A 21,567-nucleotide genomic window follows, 5' to 3' on the forward strand; every position below is an offset into this window, starting at 1 on the left:
CTTTCTTTGCCTGAGTAGAGGCTTGGAAATAAATATACAGATGGTGAATGACGCAGACATATATTAACACTTTTGTGAGAGGTGTAAGGGTGTGTGTGATAGTAACTGCAACAATCCTTGGAATAATCTGTGTTCTGTCTGTAATTTTGTAACTTTAAATTTTTTTAAGGTTTTATTTATTTTTGAGAGTGAGAGTGAGAGCGGGGGAGGGACAGAGAGAAAGGGGAACAGAGATGACGCAGACTCCCGTGCTGACAGCAAGCCCAATGCAATGCGATGTGATGCGGGCTCGGATTCACAAACAAGGAGATCACGACCTGAGCCAGTGTCCGACATTCAACTAACTGAGTCACCCAGGCACCTTTACAGTTTTTGTAACTTTAAAAAATTAATTTAAAAATGTATCGCTTTATAAAAAATTCACAGAACATAAGTTAAGCATCAGCCATTTCAACGTTTACAATTCTTAACTGCTTTTTAAGGTGTGGGAAAAGTATAAAAGCATGTAACGTATTGGCGTTGTGATGTTGATTTAATAACTTAGGTGGATTAAATGATGATTAAATGCTTAAATAAATCTGATTAGATCTACAAGTTGAGACTTACTATGTTTAGTGTATGAATGTGAAACATGAATAGTGTTTAAGTTCTTAGTGTTAAATTCTTAGTATCTGAGATTTGTTAGATTTGTAAGTCTGCCTTGTTAGATTTTTTTGAAGTGCTTAATTATAGCTTAAACAGTCTAAGCTAATTTAATCAATCGGGTTTGTAAGTGATATTAAATGTTAGGAGAATTTATGAGCTAACTGAACATTAATTAAAGAATAAGTGAAAGATTTAACATAAAACACTAGCTTTATGAACAAAATAGCAAGACTTGTAAGTTGAACTTGAGTTAATAAAATTAGGCCTCAAAATTTACAACTTTAATCAGTTGAAAAAAATTAAAATACATAAATAACCTTAAGTATTCTTTTCCATGCATAAAATGTCCCCTCCAACAATAAAAACTCAATTGATAGTGGGTTAGTAGTTCACAAGCTAATACAAAGTATAGAAAGATATTTATTTCTTGAAATGTTGACCGTTGCAAATATTACAAGTCAAGTATTCTAAGTCAAATTAAAGAATGCACCCTTATTTGAACTTGTTTATTTTCTTTTATTCTTTTTTTCCCCTATTTTATTTATAGTAACTAACTTTTGCAAACAGTGGTGAGTATGTTGCTCAAATGCATACATTTCTCAGGGAAGGAAGCCCTCCATATCCCACCCCACACTCCATCTGCAAGAGGAATTATTAGGAGTTGGTCACAGTCTGGTGTTTTTCTCTGCACCTGGTCAAAGTCCAGCCTGTTGCTTCTCCAACTTGAATGTGCACAGGAATCACCTGCAGACTTCAGAACAACTGGGGTGGGGCGTGTGGGGTGAGAATTTGCATTTTTACTGAGCTCCTGATGATGCCCTGCATCTATGACCCATACACTAAAGCCCAGGAAGGGCACGCTCTGCACACATGGACATGTGTGGATGTGGCTCTTTACAATGCTTATGGAGGGCACGCTCTCCGCCCCCCCCCCCGCCCCGCCTCTCTCAGGTAAGGAGTTTTCTCTGCAGATGGAACTGTATGTTACTACTCATACAGCAGCAGAGCCCCAGGGGCCCTCATCTACAGAGGCATTGAGGTAACGGCCCTCCCTTGTTCCTGACACTCCTGCTGCTCTCTGACATGTAGCCTGCCCTCCATCACAGAGATCAGATCCAAGACTGTTTGGGTATGGCCATGGAGGGGGTTCCGGGGTGGGAGGGGGAGTGGGGTGGGGGGGAATACAGAACAGGAGGCCTGATGTTATTTTCTTGATTTTTTTGTGTGATCTCCTCCTGTTAGCATGTAAGCTCTTCTAGGATTGGCACCAAGATTCTATTCAGCGTTGTATCCCCAGGAGCTAGAAGTGCCAGACACATCCTACGTGCTCAGTGAGTGTTTATGGGATGAACAAAGCCTTTTTTACCTCTAGGCCATTCAAGCCAGCCCTTCTAGAATCTGACATTAGGGCCCAAATCGTACCTGATGAAGACAGTGATAAGTGCCTTGTTTAGCCTCTTTTGTGGATACACCTCCCCCAATGAAGGGGAGCTGTGGCCAAGGACAGGACTAGAATCTCTTAGACCCCTCTCCATAGTGCCACTTCGAGGCCACATCCATCTCTGGCCCAGACACGCGATCCGAAGAGCCCAGGCCAGAGGGTGAGCCCTCCTCGCCCCAGGCCAGGGGAGGACACTGAGTCGGAGGTGGACAGAGCAGAGGGCAAAAAGAAAAAACCCTGAGGCCCCAAAAGCTGCAAGGAGAATGTGAGGAGTTGCCAAACTCCAGAGAGCAGAAGCAGATATCAAAGGCAGGGACTACAGCCAGGAACCCAAGGTCCAGGGAGATGAAGGGCCGGAGCAAGTGGGCCGCTTGGAAGCGGGGCGGGTCGAGGCCTTTCCCTGGGGCAGGCATGTGAGGCTTGCTTTAATGTGCCTCCAGGAGCGGGGCCTCCAGGGTGGGTCAGTCAAGATTAAAGAGGGACGTGGGTGGGATGGACAGAATGCTATTTCCCCGAGGCCTCTTGGTTTTCTAGGGCCAAAGCTGGGGGAGCAGCATGTGACCTTAGAAGTCACAAAGCCGACTTCCAATCCCAGCTTCTACTTCCCGACTGCATAACCTTGAGCAACTTACTTAAAAGTAATCCCACCTTGCTGGTAGGAAGGTGCAAACCCTTAATCAGCTTAAAATCTGTGTATCCCCAGCAATCCCCAGATTGGTGGGGATTTACAGAAAGAAATTGGAAAGAAGTCAGCAAAGAAGTTACTGAAGAGGAAAAGCAGAAGGAGAGATTCATGCCAAACTTCAAAAGCTCCCAGATTGGCCTCTGAGGAAGGGAGACTGCAAAGAGAAGCAGATCCCTTTGATACCAAGAAAACATTTATATGGTCACAGGACACTCAGCAGACTTGGTCTGAACATCTGATTGCTACCTGATTACTTCCAAAATGGGATTGCTAGCATGCCACTGGCAGCCACACTTCCCCCCGGTGTTGATGCCTGTCTCATTTTTACCTCCTTTGTTCTCCACAGTCTCCTGTCCTCCACATCACCTTTCTAGAAATACAAGCATTTTCCTGAAAAGGCGACAAAGCTCTGATGCTCCACCAAATGACACCTTCTCCTGGCGACATGTTCTCAGGGACCTCTGGGACCAGCTTCCAATTATCCCCCCAGAATTGGGCAAACTCTGGGCCAGCACCTCCTGCACGTTCGTAACCTGCTCTCCACCTACGTTCATGAGCGCTGGGCAAGGAGTCAGATGACCCGGGTTAAAGTATAAGAGCTACAACCTAGTAACCTTGACTTAGTGGCTTCTCTGAGCTTCCGTTTCTTCATCTATAAAAAAAGAAGTCTACAGAATCACAATGGAGCTGCAAACGTTGAGGAAGGCAGCATGTTTGAAAGTGCTTTGTAAACTGAAAAGTGCTATAGTCAGGGTGTTGTTGTTGTCACAGCCATTCATGCTTCAACCACTATGCCTCTATGTTTGTTGCCAAATCCAACGATACATCGGTTAGAATTAAGTTTGGCTGCTAATTGCAAACACACACACACACACACAGTAAAAGTGATTTAAGGGGGATAGTTTATTTCTCTCTCATATGCAATCTGTCCAGGGCTGTTATGGTGCTCCATGGTATCAAAGACCCAAGATCCTTTTATCTTGTTGCCTTACCATAGGTAACTTCCATTCCTCAGATCATCTCATGGTCCAAAATGGCTGCAGGAAATCCAGCCATTACAAGACAATCCAGTCAACTGAAAAGAAGAGATAAGAAGAGCATGCCTCCTCCCTTTTAGGACACTTCTGGGAGGTGTAGTTCTCCTTACCTCCACTGGCCAGCCTAGACACATGGCCACATCTAGCTGCAAGAGAGACTAGAAAATACGGTACTTATTCTGAGTGACCAAGGGCCCAGCTATAACTCAGGAAGAAGGGGAAGCTAGGGAGTCTCTACCACAAATGGTCATTTCTCTATCTTCATCCTAATCTACTTGCCAGTAGCATTTCAGCACTCCCCACAGAAACTCTTTCTTTCCTTCCCTACTGAGAAAACCATGCCCTCCTGGTTTTCCTCCTCCTCTCTTCTCAGTCCTGGGGACGCCCCTTCCTTCTCCATCCACACGGTCCTTCTAGGTAATCTCATCTAGTCTCAAGGACCTAAATGCCAGTCCAGGTGCCAGGAAATCCTAAATCCTGCCATGGCCTCTCCCCTTAATTCCAGAATCATATATGTGGCTGCTACTTGCCATCTGCACTTGGACGTCTAATAAATGTCTCAACCTCAACTCTTCATCTCCAACCACAGACTTACTCCTCCCCAAGTCTCTCCTGTCACATAAATGGCACCAGTGACTTAAGCCAGGAAATTTGGAGTTGATTGTAATTCCACTTTTCCCGTCCTGCCCACATCCCTGCCATTAGGAAGTCATAGTGACTATCTTCAAAACATCTCAAGGTCCACTTTCTTTGATGTGCGCCACCATACTCTATCCTCTCCTCCAAAGTACCACCAAGTCACCCCTGGATCTCCACAGCAATCTCCTAACTGGGTCTCCCTGCGTTCCCTCCTGCCTCCCATCACCTATCTTCACACAACAGAGTGATATTTTGAATAAGTCAATTGGGACAAAGGTGGTGATTCCACACCTGCATCTACTTTGTTCCCTGCATAAACGTCTAAGACGACCATGAACGTATTTTTTTTAAGCTGTATATCCTAAAGGACAAAGAGTACAGGAGAGGAGAGGACAGTAACAAAAATTCGGAAGCTGGAACACGGAAGGGCCAGCACGAACTGATTTAGCAAACCGAAGAAAGCTGAATCGTAGCCCAGAGAAAGCTAGCGAGGGGCATGATTTACAACCACCAAACTGCCCCAAAGTCCACACGTGATGGCACCAGCTTTCTCTGGAAGTGGAGGTTAGGAGAGGAGGGCTCAGGGTCAGTTCAAGAAGAGACAGAGCCCCCAGATCTTCTCCTCGGCTCCAGCCGCGGGACCGCCGCTCCGCAACCAGGCAGGGGCCGGGAGAGGGTGACGTGGAGGGGCTCTGGGGTGGGACACGAGGTCCGGCAGCAGAAAACAGGGATTGATGAACGAGTCCATACTGAGCCGTCCCAGCACTTTTCTCCCACTGGGTCCCCATACCGCTGCTGGCCAGACGGTCCTCCCCAGCAAGAAACTGTTGGAACCCTTACCATGGAGTCGGGCCGGAGGAGGAAGAAATACCCTAGAGAAACCCACTTCCTCACACAAGAGCTGCCAGAGGGCACAGAGCGCAGCCCCGCCGGGACACGCGCCCTCCGGTGGGCTCCCGGAGCCGCTCGGAAGTACAGCCAGCCAGCCGGGGGTCACCGGCCCGTGGGGAAAGTCTCGAACGCGGACATCAAACACCGAAACACACCAAGAGAAACACTACCGGGAAGACGCGCGTCAGGCGGGGAGAGGAGCCACACCCCCGACCCCTGCGGCGCTCGGTGGGGGGGGTGGGGGGGGGGGAACCGGTGAAGACCAGGCCCCCACACAACCGGGCAGGGAGGTGCTCCAGCGCGCATGCGCTCCCTCCCCCTCCCCCCGCTGCACACGCCCCCTTCCTTCCCGCCTCAGCACCCTCGAGGTCGGGGTCTTCCCAGGTCCTCGTGTGTGTGTGTGTGTGTGTGTGTGTGTGTGTGTGTGTGTGTGTGTGTGTGTCTGACTCCCACTGTCGCCCCAGAAGCCTAGCGCAGGAGGAGCAGGCTTTTCTGGAAAGGGCCAGATAGTATTTGGGCATCGCGAGCCGTGTACAGTCTCTGCGCCCCCCTCCTCCGCTCTAGGCGGTAGCGTGAGCCGCCTCGGACAGAGGCTGTGGCTGTGTCCCAACCAAATCCTGCTCGCACGCCGAACCTTGAATTGTGCAGATCATTCTCATGGGTCACGAATGTTGTTCCCCTTTTGATTTTCTTTCAACCATTTGAAACTGTAAAAACCATTCTTAGCTCCCCAGCTATCCAAAACCAGGCAACCGGCCAGATACATCCAGACCGGTTCTAGTACATCATCCCGTTTTCTGGTCCTGAAAGCACTGACCACTTCCTGCCATTTTCTCGTTTATTTGCTTCTCCGTGTTCCCTGTTTCTTCTCCGCGCCCCCCCCCCCCAAGCCAAGATGGAAATTCCGTGAGAGCGCTGCCCCTCCCCCCTCCCCTGCATTCTGCCTGGCGCCCTCGGCGCCTAGGAAAAGGCCTGGCGCACCGCGTGTGCTCAAACGTGCCTGTCGCGGGCCAGGGTGACCATGGCGCCACACTGGGACCAGGCGAGAGGACACGTCCCAGGGACGGACGACGCTGCCCCGGCCCTGCCCTTCCCTCTCCCCCTTCTCTCGCTTCCTGCTCCTGTTCCCCTTCCTTCCTTTCCTCTGGCCCAAGCTGCAAGCCCGTGTGTGAGGCCCAGGGCGACCCACAAACCTGGGAGCAAAGAACCGCTCTGCCTGTCCTCCGAGCCACCAGACCAAAGGACGGGAGAGCAGCGCCCAGACGCGGGGGCAGCCCACGGATCCAGAGGCTGACCAGCAGGCCCTGCCAGTGAGGCGAGACCGCCCGCTTACCACCAAGAGGGCTTCAGAATGACCCCCATGAGGAATGGCTGCACAAGCCCGCCAACTTTCAGCATGATGTAATGGGGCTCATGGTGACACAGAAGGAGCCATCTTGCACTAGTGTCCAGAGAAGAGGATTTCTTGGGAGAAGCCAGGTCCCCAAAGTGGAGACAGGGCACCAGACTCTCACATTGGTGTACACGTTCCTCGAGGCTCGCCCAACTCCCTGCTTGAACGTATGCACAAACCACCGTGTGCAAGTGGCCTGGTTTCCCGCCGAGGAAAGCATGCGCGACTAGCAGACAAGTAGTCCCATGACCTGGGCGTGGTGCTGCTCCATGTGAACCAATGAAGTGGCACTCGACCTATCAGTCACGCTGTTTCGATTTCGGTCAGCAAGCCGGTCCTGTGGGTCTGCGCACTCTCGGGTCAAGGGCTAAAATCACGTTCCTAACATGCCAAGCCAGGAACCACAGCCAGCCAGCCCCTGCCTGAAGCTCTCATTTTGACCACTCTTCAAATCCTGTGGTTTTTGTGTCCTTTTGTTGTTTATTAAGCACCTAACACTCTGCTTCTAAAACTGCAGTGCTCACAGAACCTGGCGCCAGAACCTCCTCACTTAGGCGTTGGTGAGGCATTTATGAAACGCGGCTGGCAGCCAAGGCTCTTGTGCTCTGCTAGCCCAACGGCACAGGCTTGAACTTTACCCCGTTTGCAGGCACCCCTAAGGGCTTTCTATTCTCTTGGGAGGGACTGGGCTGGCTGGAGGCGGCTCACGTGGGCTCTGAATTCCTGCTTCCACTGACACGGTTCAGTTTATGCTGCCTCTGTGGCCCCAACCTGCTGCTGCTGTTTTGGGGCTCTATTCACAGATGGGACTCTCTCAATTCCATAAAAAGAAATCACTTGCACAAAGGCCTTTGTGTATGTAGCAGACTTTACTGAAGATTTGGGGACACAAAGGGGGGTTACATAGCAAAAATACAAAAAAAAAAAAAAAAAGAAAACCCTTAAAGTTGAATATTAGACATCCATGAGCTTAAAAATAAAAAGACCTTTAGCCATTTCCACCCATTGGGCTCCAGCCTTCTGCAAAGGGGCCGGACCACCTCCCCCATCCTCTCTTGGGAAGTAAATCTAAATTCTGGACAGTCTCTTAGCCCACCATTTGTTCTGTGCTCCCTTTCGAGACCCTTCCTTGGGGTCTCCTTCCCCTCATGGGCCACAAAGTTATTTTCCTCATTTAAGAACACTTCCTTGACCATTTCTGAGGCCCGAGGATGAAACTCTAAGCATTGTGTCTGTGCTGGACAGTTCCCACTAAACTAAGAGCCCCTGGCCTCCTTATGGGCTCTGGGAGAAATTAGAGCAGAGCTTTTCTCCCCCCTAAACGCACGCGCGTGCGCTTTCCTGGTGGGAAGAACAGTCAGTGCAGGCTTTAATATACCTAAGTTATGACCACTCACTGAGTGCTCGCGTGAGCTAGGCACAGTGCTACTCCTTCACATATACTCTGTCACCTTTCTGCTGATAGCAACCTAAAGTCAGAGCCATTTTCTTCCCATTTCACAAATAGGGTTATGAAGGCTCTGAGAGGGTAAGCTGTTTGCCCAAGATCACATAACTTAGAAGCAGTCAATTTGGCCCTCCAGCAACCTGGCTCTAGGGTTTTAGTTCTTAAGAACAACTTACATAGAGATTGAACTCTTTGGGGAAAAGCTCTTTGTTTTCATTTTTGGAGCGGACATAACAGACAATGTAAGAGTCAAACACAGTGGTCACTGGGCATAACTGCCCCTGGGGTAAAACACACCACTGCTCTTTCACACATTCCCCCTCTGTGCAGACTCAGCCCAGGTGAGCTGGGAGCCCTGCACCAGGCCCAATGCTGCAGACTGTCAGGAGCTCCCTGCTGCCCCCACCCCTGCTTATATGAAATGCCTGCCCTCCTACTTCCAGCCCGTTCTCACCCTGCCCACTGTCCTCTGAAGCCTACAGCTGGTTAGAGGGCACAAGTGATGGATTAAGCACAAACAGTCTATGAGCAGCCTGATACAGCCGCCACTGATCCTTACTCCACTGGCTTTAGTCCCAAAAGGGCAGAGTTGGTATCCACACGCACATGCATGCACATGCACCCTAAGGTCCTTCTGTGTGAGTTTCTCTCATTAGGAAGATCATCTCACTCTATGGAAGTTCACTGGGGGCCCCTGAGGCAATCTGCTCAGTCACTGTCAGACGCCAGGAGACAGGAGGTCTGTTTCCACGTCCCTATCTCAGTGACGCTCCCTGCTACCTCTAGATGTGTTGAGAGGGCAAAGGGGTCCAGAGGGCTCAGAGCCCTCACTCACCTCCCAGGCCCCAATGGCAAGGATCACATTGCCTTGTATGTGTGCACTCCTTCAGCACATGCTTACTGAGCACCTGCTATGTTCCAGATGTGGTGTTTGGTTTACAGAAAGCAACAGACCAAGGAAGCTACAGTCTCCACCCACAGAAGCTGAGTCTAAGAGGAAAGACAGACTCAGAAGCAGACAATTACATGTGCTTCTCTGTGGTCCACAGCAGCTCCACCATTTATTTCTAAAAAAAAAAGGCAAAGATTAAAGACCAAAAATATTTACTGCTTGTTTCAAACACTTCCAGGATCTCCCTTCACAAGGAGTAAAACCCAAAGACCTTGCCAAGCAAGGGGGTGTTGGGCTGTGGAGGAAGTTGGATTGCCTGGCCCCCACCCTGGCCCCCACCCCAGTCTGGGCGGCTGGCCCGACCAGGATCTAGCCCCTGCTGCCTCCGTACCTTAGCCTGTGCAGCTCTTGCTCTCTGTACCTGGCACACACCTCCTCTCTGCACCTGCCCTGCACCCAAACCTCCCTGCCTCTACTCAGAATGCCTTCCCTCACCTTCCCCGGGCGGGAGAGGCTTTCCCAGTGACTCTCAGCACCCCTCACTGCCGTGAAAGCACTTGCCATGGTCTGCACATCCTGTTATGTGCTTTGTTTCCCTCCTCAATGAAATGTAAGCTCCCCAGGGACCGCATCTGTCTTGGTCAGTGATATGTTCCCAGTGCCTGGCACAGAGCAGAAATTAAGTAAATATTTGCTAACTGAATGAAAAAAATGCATTAATACTCTAAGCAAGTTAGTTTACTTCTCTGTGCCCCTTTCCTCATCTTTCAAAGGGGGACAGCACAATACCCACTGGGTGAGGATTAGAAGAGGTGACAGGGTGCCTATGTTCTGGTACCATGTCACAGGTGTCCAAGGGGTCAGGAATAGAAGGCTTCTGCCGCATAAGGGCAGGTGTGGCTAACCCTTCTGCATGAGAAGGGGTGAGTGCACACCAGCTCCTGAAGAATGTAACAGTTCTCCAGTGGGAGAAGGGCAGGGCACAACTGGCCAGGGGAACATTTGGTGCCAAGGCCGAAAGGCAAGGAAGGGCACCCACCTCGGGCCGCAGGGCAGTCAGTGTCAGAGATGCCTAGCAGGAGAGGCGGGCCAGGCCAGGGCTCCCACTTGCCCGCATGGCCGCAGTCTGCACTGCACCAGGGGAAAGGCACCTACGTCTGCATTCCTGTGGCTGACTGGCCTGGAACTTACAGCTGTAAGTACATGACTTTCCATTAAGCTACTGAGGTCAGGTCATAAAGAAAAGGGAAAATGCACAGCCAACACTTGGCCCCCACACCTGCACTGACTCCTTTCCACCCATAACACAAAAGATCATCTCCATGACTCGTGCATTTGTGCCACGGCCAAGAGGCTGCTCACACATCCTTCCTGCATATTTACCTAGAGGTTCACAGTCAAGCTAGAAGTATAGGCATAAGGTGCCCCTTATCCAAATAGCCTGAGGGGAAAGATGCGGGGAGAGGGCAAGGCTTGTGACAGTGACTAGGGGTGGGGTGGGACAGGCTCACACAAACCCGCCCACGGACACGTGAGCACACGTGGTCTGCTCAGACACTCCCGGACCCCAGGCCCCACCTCCACATCACATCTTTTGATGTGAGCCGGCCCCGCATAGAGTGCAGTTATGTAACTTGGCACGAGGTCTAGCAGCCGTCCAGAGGCGTCTGCTTAAAGTTGCTTCTTGATGAGAAGTGGCAGTCCTGGCCTGTGAGGTAGAAAACTGGATAGCCAGCTTCTTTTCCCCATCTGGAGCACTGGCCAGCCCTCATCCTATCTGCTGATCTAAACATTGCTTATCTAAACCCTTTAAGGGGCAGCCCCTCTCAATCGCAACCTCTTCCCTGGATCTTCCACACCCTGCTCTCTACCATCTCTGAACTCCAGTTTCTGTGAGGACAAGCCAACCCCACTTAAGAGTTATCCAATCTGGCTTTTTAGATTGCGAGCTCCTGCTATGAATAATAATGTATATTTATCAAACATACTTATGTGCTCGGCACTATGCTAGGCACTCTACGTATACGAGGTAGGTACTCTTATTATACCCATTTTACAGATGGGGAAACTGAGGCATAGTGACATTAAGTAACTTGCCCCCCAAGGTCACATAGCTAGTCAGTGGCTGAGTGCCAGGATTCCAATCCTAGCTGTTTGACTCGAGCCCTTGATCCTAACCACCATAACACCTCCTAAATGCTATTTTACTCACTTTTGTATTCCCATAATATATCTCCCTGAGTGCTGGACACAAAGTAAACACTGGTAGGTTGAATCTTCTTCCCCTTCTGCTCCAGGTTGCTGGAATTGTGGTTCCTGCTGTGGATGATAACAGAGGGCCACTAGATGGCAGCAAAGAGCCAGGCCCAGGCCCCCCTGAAGGAAGGGAGGGATAAACTAATTAACAACACTTAATTAGTGCATCTTGCACCAGGCACTTTTATAGACATTAGCTCTCTTTCTCACTAAGGCCTTCTAAGGTAGGTACTATTGCCTTCCCTTTTAGAGAGAGCAAAGGACACTAAGGCTCAGACAGGTAGAGAAATTTGCCCAAGGTCAGACAGCTAAAAAATACCAGGACTGAAGCCAGGACCACCAAAACCCTAAGCCCATGCACTTCTCAAAAGAGATGAACCAGGGAACCCTTCACTGGTTCCCTCAAGGCCCAGAGAGGGTTTCACCCCCCTCCTCCACCCACAGGGAGTACAGAAACTACTACTGTCTGGGGAGGGAGTGGACAGTCTGGACTGACTCCGAGGCAGTCACCACCCAGCAGGCACCCCGGCTGGGGGTGGAGGGGAGCCCAGGGAGGACTCACAGATCATCAGAACTGTGTGGTCTCAGAGACCACTGGTGCACTGCAGACCTCTGACCCATTTTCTTGGCCTTCACCCCCCACAAAGGATGCTGTGTGATACCAGCCTCACCACCTAAACTCTGCAGGCTGGCTTCCATGCCACCCCTCTCACCCTCCCTGTCTCAAGCTCCTATGATCTGCGACAGCTACTCCGAAGCAGCCAGCATGACCATGGAATCTATGCCCACTGGGGATGGACGGATAGAAACTATCTAGAGAGCTCTGGCTGTGTCCCCTTCCAACCTTTCCAACAACTGTCACCTCCACACCCCAAATCCAGCCCCCGGGCTGGACCAAGCCTCCCTGCTAACTGTGCTGGGGAAGGGGCAACAGAGGTGGCCAGGGCCGTGCACAAGTCCCGCACGTGCACACATGGATATGCACAGAACCCACAAGCCTATCCTCAGGCCTCCCAGGGTGGCCAGCAGCACAGTGCAGGGCTCGATGACAGCAGAGGAGGAACAGAGAACCCGCGAGCCTATCCTCAGGCCTCCCAGGGTGGCCAGCAGCACAGTGCAGGACTCGATAGCAGCAGAGGAGCCATCCTATCTTGAGCTTCAGCATCTGGCGACGTTCCTGGCTGAGTCCACTGGGGATTTCGGGAACTGCTTCTGGCCTGCTTCCCAGTCGGTTCCCCTTCTCCCACAGTCCCTCCCGAGGCTCATACAGCCAGATCAGGTCCTCTGAAAATACACACCATCTTGGGTTTATTTGGGATTGGGCATTGCAGGTTCAGGCACAGTTTGTTCCTGGATAGGAAGAGTCATGACCTCTCAGCTCTCCTGGCACTTCAGGGGCCGCCCCCACAAATCCCCTCCCCATGTCCCTGCACACACGATGTCACTTCCCCCCTCCCTGCTCCCTGAGTCTCTTATTCTTTCACCAGCCGGTAGATATGGTGCTGAGCCCCGTGCTCGCTGGCTGACACCTCAAAGACATAAGCAACGCACAGCAAGGTCTCCTGCGTGTCTCTGTTGGTGACCACCTGCAAGTGATGAAAAAGATGAAAAAGGTGAGCCCCAAACAAGGGCATGCCAATTGCTCTACCTACCAATCCGCTCCCACCCCACACGTGCGGGGCCCCTGTCCCCTCCACACACACACACCTGCAGGATGGTGAAGTTCTCCAGCACGCTGTTCATCATGTATTTCTCGGGCAGGTGCTTCAGCTTATGGATGAAATTGATCATGTACTCGCAGAGTGGGGACCGATGAATGCGGTATGAGTAGTGGCCATTCTCATAGCGGGCATACTCGGTCTGCAGGACCCAGGGAGCAGCGGAGGCTTAGAATCTCTTTGGACCACCTCCAGCCCAGGCCCAACTCCACAGGGAAGCTCCATGACCCACTCACTCTCAAGTAGGAAGAAAAGGCAGGAGGCCTGGAGGCCCTTGAGAACAGAGCCCCCCTCCTCCCTCAGTGATAGGCAGGCCAGGTACGGGAGGAAGGAGCATTGAGTGTAGCGGCACTAGGCGAGATGGGACAGAGCGATGACTCAGTCCTGACTCCACACTAACACACGCTAACGTGCACAAATGACAGCATGTAAACAGGTGACACCCGAACCGGATTGCTGGGCTGCATCAATGTCAATTTTCTGGTGGCCAATATTATGCTCTAGTAATGCAAGATGTTGCCCGATTAAGGGTACATGGGGTTACAATTGCATTGCGTGTGGAACCATAATTATCTTAAAATAAAATTTTATTTAAAAATAACTGGAAGAGGGGCGCCTGGGTGGTTCGGTCGGTTAAGCGTCCGACTTCGGCTCAGGTCATGATCTCACGGTCCGTGGGTTCGAGCCCCGCGTCAGGCTCTGTGCTGACAGCTCAGAGCCTGGAGCCTGTTTCAGATTCTGTGTCTCCCTCTCTCTGTGACCCTCCCCCATTCATGCTCTGTCTCTCTCTGTCTCAAAAATAAATAAACGTTAAAAAAAAAATTAAAAAAAAAAATAACTGGAAGAGCATCTTATAAACTACTATTGCTGTGGAGTGGGGTTCAGGCACTGGTGTGTTTCCAAAGTCCCCAGATGACCGAAGGTGCAGCCAGGGCTGACAAGCCTTGGGATGGGGGGCACTGTCTCTTCCCTGGTGCCAGCCCGGCGTCTGTGTTTGACATGAGGTGGGTTGCCAATAGGTAACAGACTTATTTATGAGGGGAAGAGCTCACTGACTCACACAAATCTGGGGAAAGAGGTGGGGTGGGGGGGACAGGGATGAAGGCCAACCTGAAGCAGCAAGGGGCCTGGTTTAACAAACATATGGGGAGGGCTCCTACCTCCACTTTCTCTACCACCTGCTTGCCGAAGGAGCAGACCTTGGTGGAGCAAGTGATTATCATGTTCTCCGGACTCTCATATTGGCTGGAGACTCCGTAGAAGGAGCTGCCTTCATCCTCGATGTTGGTGTTGAGGTCTGCCTGGAGGAAGACACAGGGAAGACAAGCAGTGGACAGGTGAGTCAGCAGGGGCTCCACCAGGGGTAGAGTCAGAAAGAAGCCTGGGGCCACAGTCCAGGTTCTAGGGCCAGGGAAGACATCAGGAGGGCCTAAAAAGAACTTGGACAGTAGGATCTTGGAAAGCTTCCACCTTTCTCCATATCCAGGCCTGGTATAAGATCAGGTTGTGTTGTCTAAACAATGGAAAAAGAGAACACTGGCACCTGTGTTAGTTTCAGGCCTCTGCTACCCATTTAGGCACCAACACACCCAGCAGGTGGGGCCCCCAATTTTGTCCTTAGGACTTCAAGTCCTATAGTCTAAGGCTCTGCTCTTGTTAAACTGCAAACATCTGAATCTATATCAGTCATTTCTATTTTAGTATGAATTTATCAGATCCTCTCCAGAGTCCATCCTAATGGTGAAGTAAGCGTGGGAACAGAAAGCCAGAATGGGAGACTGGCAGAGTGGAGAGTGGGAGGGGGTGCTGGTACATGGAGGAGAAGCTGGGACTTGACTATGTCTCATCCTCCAGTCCAGCTGGCCACTGGACCCTGCCAATGCTCTTTTGGAAATGGCTCTGGGGGTTGGCCTCTCACCCATCTCTACAGCATTACTGAGTCTAGCTACCCTTGACCTTCTTACATCTCTGTTTCAGCCTCCAGACTAATCCCAACACCAGTCTTCTTCCCTCTGGTTCATTCTCTAACTTCTCAGAGTTCTCTCCGAAAAACAAGTCTGATTGCATCACCCCATAGTTAAAACCCTCTCACCGAGCCCCTTGCCATCAGAGAACTCTGCTCTCACTCTCCAGCCTGGCTTGTGAGCCTCTGGTCCTCTAGATCAGCTTCTTGCTATTCTCCAACACACAGCTTTTCCTCCCCTCCTGAAAGCAGAGCCCGAAGCATCTGCTTGATGTTGGGTTGATTAGAAAAGGTGGAGTAAGATTCCTGATTTCACACACGGATCTCGGCCTCGGTCTGATCAGTGAGGCTCCCTGACCACAGGCCCTGCCCAACACCACACAGCTGACAAGGGATGGGTCCCAGGTCTTCAGGCTCCGACTCCAGTGCTTACCCAAATCTGGCAGAGTTACAGGACAGGAAGGGAGACACTGGATGAGATAATTCAGTGCCTTGGAGACTCTGAGGCAAGAACTGTATTTCAGAAGCCCTGAACCACTTGGGGGTCCCTATCCCCAGAACTTAGGCCCCAAATCAAATCATTCCATCCGAACCAGGGGTGCTAACAGAGCCACTTAGGACCCAGAACAAATGCACAGATTTAAAAAAGTTCATTCTGAGGGTGGAGCCTCTCGTCCCGCCTACACACTTATCTGAAATCACTGCCAAGCTGGACTCAGAGTGAGCCCTGCAGATGCAGTAGAAGCTCTAGACCCTTGGTGTCTAGATCCTGACACCAAGGACTCTTCTGCACAAAATAAGGGGATCCCCAGAACCCCAGGAAGCCTCTGGCACCATTTAGAGCCAGGCACAGGCAGTTCTGTTACTGGCCATTAGGGGAAGCTCAGTCATTATTTTTCTCTACTTTGGGGAAAGAAATTTTCCAAGAACAAGAACATTCTCTAGACTGGTGGAGGGCATTGAATGTCTTACGGCACAACAGAAATATTATGTAGCCACAAAAACTGTTGAGAAGGACCTGTATTTACTATTGTGAATTGACTACAACAATTGTTAAGTGAAAAAAAAAAAAGCAGGTTATGGTTATGGAACAGAATGTGGATGTGTTCCTTTTATGATGAGAAAAAGAAAAAAGGGTGTTTTCATGTTGAATAGAATGGCATATGTTTAGTGTAGTCTGTGATGGTTTTAATGAGGCCACTGGGAAGACAGGAAAAAAAGGAATTACGGCTACATTCAAGTCAATGCTCAGCCTCTGAAATAAACAGCAGTGTTGTGAACACCCCCCGTCCCGCCCCCGGGCTGGCCTGTCTCAGTACTCTGTGGTGGGGATGGGGCCCGGCAAGAGAGAGGGCCCGAGTCCTGGCTGGGGTGGACCAGGCCTCGGTGGGTTGACACTGACGGCAGCTGGGACTGGCCCAAAGCTTTGCAGTTAAGTATAAGGTGAACTGGGCTCAAAATCCAGCTATTTTCCCTGCTAAGTCACATGCTCCTCCTGGGAGACGAAGTTTGCCAGACTTCTTTAAAAAGGAACAGTTTGCTCAAAGTATGCTGCAGCTTTTAGCGCAGGGCAGAAGTGTGAAAAAGAGCTGGCAGGAAGCCCGGCTGCCCGGGAGGGCAGGCACCCGAATACGGGATGATGGGTGCCAGCCAAGTGGCAAGGCCAGGGCATAAGATAGTAGCACTCAGACTATAGCCCCTGCCAGCCTCCTCTTGATTAACGGGTACGTGTGTCCCACCTACCACAGGCCTTACCATGCCCCTACTGGTTTCTCTTAAATCAACTCGTTCCCTAACTCCATGCTAAGTAAGCAATAATACCCATGAAATCAGTCAGGGATTCTATTTTTTCTGATACATGTAATAACAACAGCATGACTACTAAAGAAGAAATATTTATTCATATGTCACCTAAAAGAATGCTGTGCACCATGGCTGGGCAGGACTGGTCCAATCCCTCCCTGGTTCTTCCCAGCACACAAAGGTCATGGCTGCCTAGCACCCCTGCAGTGCCCTGGACGTGACATGCCCTTCATCACCTTGTGCTGGTAGGATCTGTTCGGATGGCCGTGGCCCCTTCCAGATGGTAGGCACCCTGCCAGCAAGGACTAAGCTCTCCCAGGGTTTGGACCATACCTGGTGTGAGGTGTGCTTGTAACAAAGGCCACGTGTGGCTGTTCAACCTCTCACCTTTCGGTGGCACTGAGCGGGGAGAGTGATGAGCCCCACACCTCCCACCCCACCCCACCCCTGCCAACCTCCCCCTGCAACCTCCGCACCCTCCTCTGTCCCAGGTCTTGGTCAGAGCCCTCCACTCACCTGGCCCTTCCATCTCTCGGTCACCCACTTTATCCTGCTCCCCGCCCCCAGCACAGCCAAGGGGGTTGGGGCTCAGAGAGGCTGAGACATTGTCTCTGCTGTCAAGGAATTTGGAACTCGTAGGACAGCAAGTAGGATAAATGCGATGGTGTTTTGAGTGGTAGAGAGGACAGAGAAAGAGGGAGAGAGCTAAGGAGGTAGTGGGAGAGAGATAAACATCCCGCCAATGACCATCCAAAGTCTGCCCCGGGACCTGTGATTATGCTGCACGGATCCTGGAGAGGCAGCCGGGGACACAGACAACCCACTCTCAGCACCCCCTCTAGCCCTCAGTGCCCCATCCTCCTAGTTACTACCCCACCCCCTCCTGCAGCCACACTTCAGGCACTTCCTGTCCACCCTTACATTCCCCCTTACTCTAATAAGCATGGCTTACCTTTCTCAGCCTAAGAGGAAGACTGCCCCCCCTCGCCCTCCTGCCCTCTGAGTGCCCCCATGCTCCCCTCCCTTCACCCTATTCATAGCTGTGATGCGGGTGGGCAGCCCAGGCGGGGCCTGGAACAGGTGTGGGGGATCGGGTGACTGACAGATGAGCCGAGACAGCCGCAGCCCAGGAGTGGGGGCCAGAGGGGCTCAGATTCATTGTCATGTGCTGGTATGTGCCTGAGAGAAATGTCAGGGCCCAAAGGGAGCAGCAGGCTGGGATGCGGACCAGTCTGGGGTACTCGCCTCCCTCCAAGGTCAGCTCACCTCTGCCCAACATTTTCAATTTACAGACTGGTGTTAACAACCATCAGTGTCTAAGAGTCCTCTCTCCCCCGCCCCAAGGACAGAGGTGGCCTCAGCTGGTGTCCTGTGTTGTGGGGAAGGAGGGAGGGATTCAGCTTCTCAGTCCCTGCTCTAGACCGTGCATGTCACATCCAACAGAGCACAGCCTCACAACTCAACCCCTCCTGCACCCAGATGCCAGCTCCAGCTGGAAATGATTTGTCCCGGCAGCCATGAGCCTAGGAACTAATACCGCAATCCCATCAAAGAACAGTAACTTTCAACAGGGGGTGGGCTAGGAGGCTGGGTTGGGGGTATTAAAGTCCTCCTCCAAGCAGACCCTGATCAGCTCCCCAGCATGCACAGTCAAGGCCTAGGCTGGACCAGAAGAACACTGCCAGGCTGGAGAAGAAAGGGAGGCTTTGGGGGAGGGGGCTTTGTTTCCTTGTCTGCTCAGCTCTCCTAACTGTGTGTGGTTGGTCTCACAGCAGCTCACAGCAGGGGAGGGAGCGGCCAGGCAAGTGGGCAGGAGAAGAGAATTCCAGATGGCTGGGAACGCCAGAGCTGGCTGTGAGGACCCCATGGCTGACCAAAAGTCTCATGGTTAGCAAACAGGAGCATTTATTTTCCCCCATCACAGATTTGTACTCCCTGGTGGCTCTGCCCTCCCCACCCAGGAGGGACCAGATGGCTGCCAAGGTGCCCTGGCTGCTGCCATGCCCCCATCTCCGATTTCACCCGTCCTCACCCTGACCAAGTGTCTGGCCTTCAGAGAGGGCCTGGCTCTAGGGGCTCAGGCAAGGGGCAGGGGCAAGGCAGGCACACAGCCTCCCTTCAGTGCCAGCAGACCCCTCACACATCGGGGTCCTCAGAGAGACAGCCTCCTGCAGGCCCTCAAGAACAAATCTGCTGACTGTTCAGAGAAACACGCCCAGGGAGGCTGAGATCTGCTTAGGTCATCACAGTTCTCAAGCGGCAGAAAGGAGACAAGAGCCTCTACAGCCCAGCTGGGCCCCACTGCTGCCCCCCTGCTCTCCCATGGCACACTGGAAGGGCCCCACTTGTGGCCCACCATGCTCCCCTATATCCTGGTTACTGTCCCGGGACCCTGAGATCTGCTCTGGATTCTCCCACTTGGAAGGTGAGCTCTTGGAAGACAAGGTCCATGTCAGGTCCACACAGTGGGGGCTATGTGCACAGCCACGGGCACAGCGCAGAGGCCACAGGGGAACCTGCTGGTTTTTTCCACCCCTCCCTTCTCCCATCAATCCCTGCCTCCTACCTCCCCCAAAACATCAGAAGGAGGGGATGTGGGCCACAAGCCCACAAGGTTGGACAAGAACACTCTAATTCCTTTTCCCTACCTGCCCAACTCTCACCTCTGGCAGGACAATCTTCTTCATTTTCTGGAAGGGAAGTCTGGACTCTAGAAAACTCAAGAGGCCTAAGTGCCCAACTCTACAAGAAATGCGCAGTTAAGTCTGCCATCTCCACACCGCCATTCTCTGCTGTCCCTCAGGGCCTTGCAGATCCTTTCTTAGGCAATCCAGAGCCTTCTCCAATGGGAACAGGGGGAGCACAGGACCCTGAGCAGGGTACACCCCAGGCACTCTGTAAGGTCGGGCAGCTCAGTGTCATGGTTCCGAGCACACACCCTGGAGACACAGTGGGTGTGAATCCTCGTGACCCTGGCAAGCCATTTCACCTCTCTGTGCCTCAGCTTCCCCTCTATAGAGTAAGGCTGTCAACTGAACCTGCCTTTGGGGTTGCAGCCAGGATGGAACATGCTGATATATGTAAAGTGATGAATAGTGCCTGGTGTGATTGTCCACCAAATGCCCTGACCTACCTTACAACATGTAGATCACGAGAACGACCAAAGGAAAAGAGGCTCACCCTGGCTGGATGTCTTAAAGCCAGGCCCCTGCTTACTCTATGCCTCAGTTCTCCCCTGCCTTTGTGAGATGGGAGGCTGAGGATGGTCCTCGTCTGGATGGTGGCTAGAAAAATACAGAATATTACGACTAAAAGACAGGAACTAGTGAAAAGGCCCCAAATATACCATTCACTCCTCCAGGGTACTGTTCCCATAAATGCTTCCTGCCAACTAGGCCTTCCTCTTGATCCGAAATTGCAACCCCAGGGTGACTGAGCCAGTGCTGAGAAGGAGCCACAAATCACCTTCCCAAGTTCCTTCTTCCAAGTCAAGGCTAAGCCTGGACTGATGTGGGGGCCTGGAGGAGGAAGACTCAAGAGAGGGTGCAGCCTTCGCCAAAGAAAAGACCAGAAGCCTCCCTAGACACACAGCAGGAACAGGAGTTGCCTGTACAGTGACAGTGCTAATGGTAGCCCATGGCAAAGCCTCTTGGCCCCAATTTCCATGTCATAGCTGGAAGAGAGAGTAGGGAAAGGAAAAAGGGAAGTGAGGTGGACTAAGCCCCTCCTGAAAAAAGGGAGAACAGGTCCCTGGGTGGCTCAGTCGGTCGAGCATCTGACTTCACCTCACTCAGGTTATGATCTCACAGTTTGGAAGTTCAAGCCCTGTATCGGTGAGCACGAGCCCTACTTTGGGTGAGCCCTGCTTCTCTTTCTCCCACTCTCTGCCCCTCGTAGGATTCTCTCTCTCTCTCTGCCCCTTGCTCACTTGCACCCTCTCCCTCTCTCACAAAAGAAAAAAAAAAAAGGGAGGACAACCTGCTATGTCAGCCTCTCTGGCTGAGGTCCTGAAGAGGCTGACATGCCTGCCTGACCTACCCTATTGGCTTCCAGTCTGGATGGCTAATTATTCAACTCAGGACAACTCTGGCCACTTCCCACCTGTTCAAAACCCTTCAATGATTCCTTATTACTAAAGAGAAGGGATAGCAAATCTTTCTCAAGTGTGCCACTATCTTCCCCCACTGCCTTCACCCATGGCAGTCATTGCCCGTCAATCCAGAACCTTCTCCTTCTAGATCTTCTCAATCCAGCATGGAGGCAAGACCACACCACAAGGAAGTTCAGCAAACTCAAGACTAAAGGCTGGCCAGAGCTAGAAAGAGCCCTGGGGGGCAAAGGAAGCAAAAGGAATTATAACCTAAAGCACCTCCAGAGGGCTTAGAGATAAGAAGTGAGCTGGTGTGCCTGAGAGAAGGCCTCAGTGGCTCTGGCCTGGAGGGACCAGGACAGTGGGGGCAGGGGAGGGACAGGCTTCTACACAAGGAACTGACTGAAAGGCAGTACCAAGGATGGTTAGGCCTCCGGGCCACCTCTCCCACCCTTCAGCAAAAGACCAGGGAAAAATCATCTTCAGAAATTAAACAGGAGGGCTTTGGGCTTCAGGGACCCTGGGCAGGCCCAAACAGGGAAGACAGAATTAAGTGAAACCCGCATAAGAAATGTTTGGCGCCCCCCAGCCCTTCCTGCTACCTCACGCCTCGGATGCAGTGACCACGTATACCCCTTCCAGGGGCACAACTCAAGAAGTCTTCTAT

General features: G+C 51.7%; 1 protein-coding gene across 6 annotated transcripts in view; it reads right to left on the reverse strand.

The window, feature by feature from the left end:
- Positions 1–9,249: 9,249 nt before the first annotated feature.
- TEAD4 (TEA domain transcription factor 4) overlaps positions 9,250–21,567 on the reverse strand; it is a 68,530-nt gene continuing 56,212 nt past the window's right edge. For all 6 annotated transcript variants that reach the window (XM_053894997.1, XM_019464837.2, XM_019464836.2 and 3 more), the window contains 3 exons: positions 14,205–14,345; positions 13,034–13,186; positions 9,250–12,912 (listed from right to left, as the gene is read on the reverse strand). In XM_053894997.1, coding sequence (XP_053750972.1) covers positions 12,799–12,912; positions 13,034–13,186; positions 14,205–14,345 — 408 coding nt within the window. In that variant the 3' untranslated portion in view covers positions 9,250–12,798. The remainder of the gene's footprint in view (positions 12,913–13,033; positions 13,187–14,204; positions 14,346–21,567) is intronic.

This window comes from Panthera pardus, unplaced genomic scaffold, assembly GCF_024362965.1.
Source record: "Panthera pardus isolate Hobbes unplaced genomic scaffold, ASM2436296v1 HiC_scaffold_6, whole genome shotgun sequence".
In the NCBI taxonomy this organism is placed as follows: Eukaryota; Metazoa; Chordata; class Mammalia; order Carnivora; family Felidae; genus Panthera; species Panthera pardus.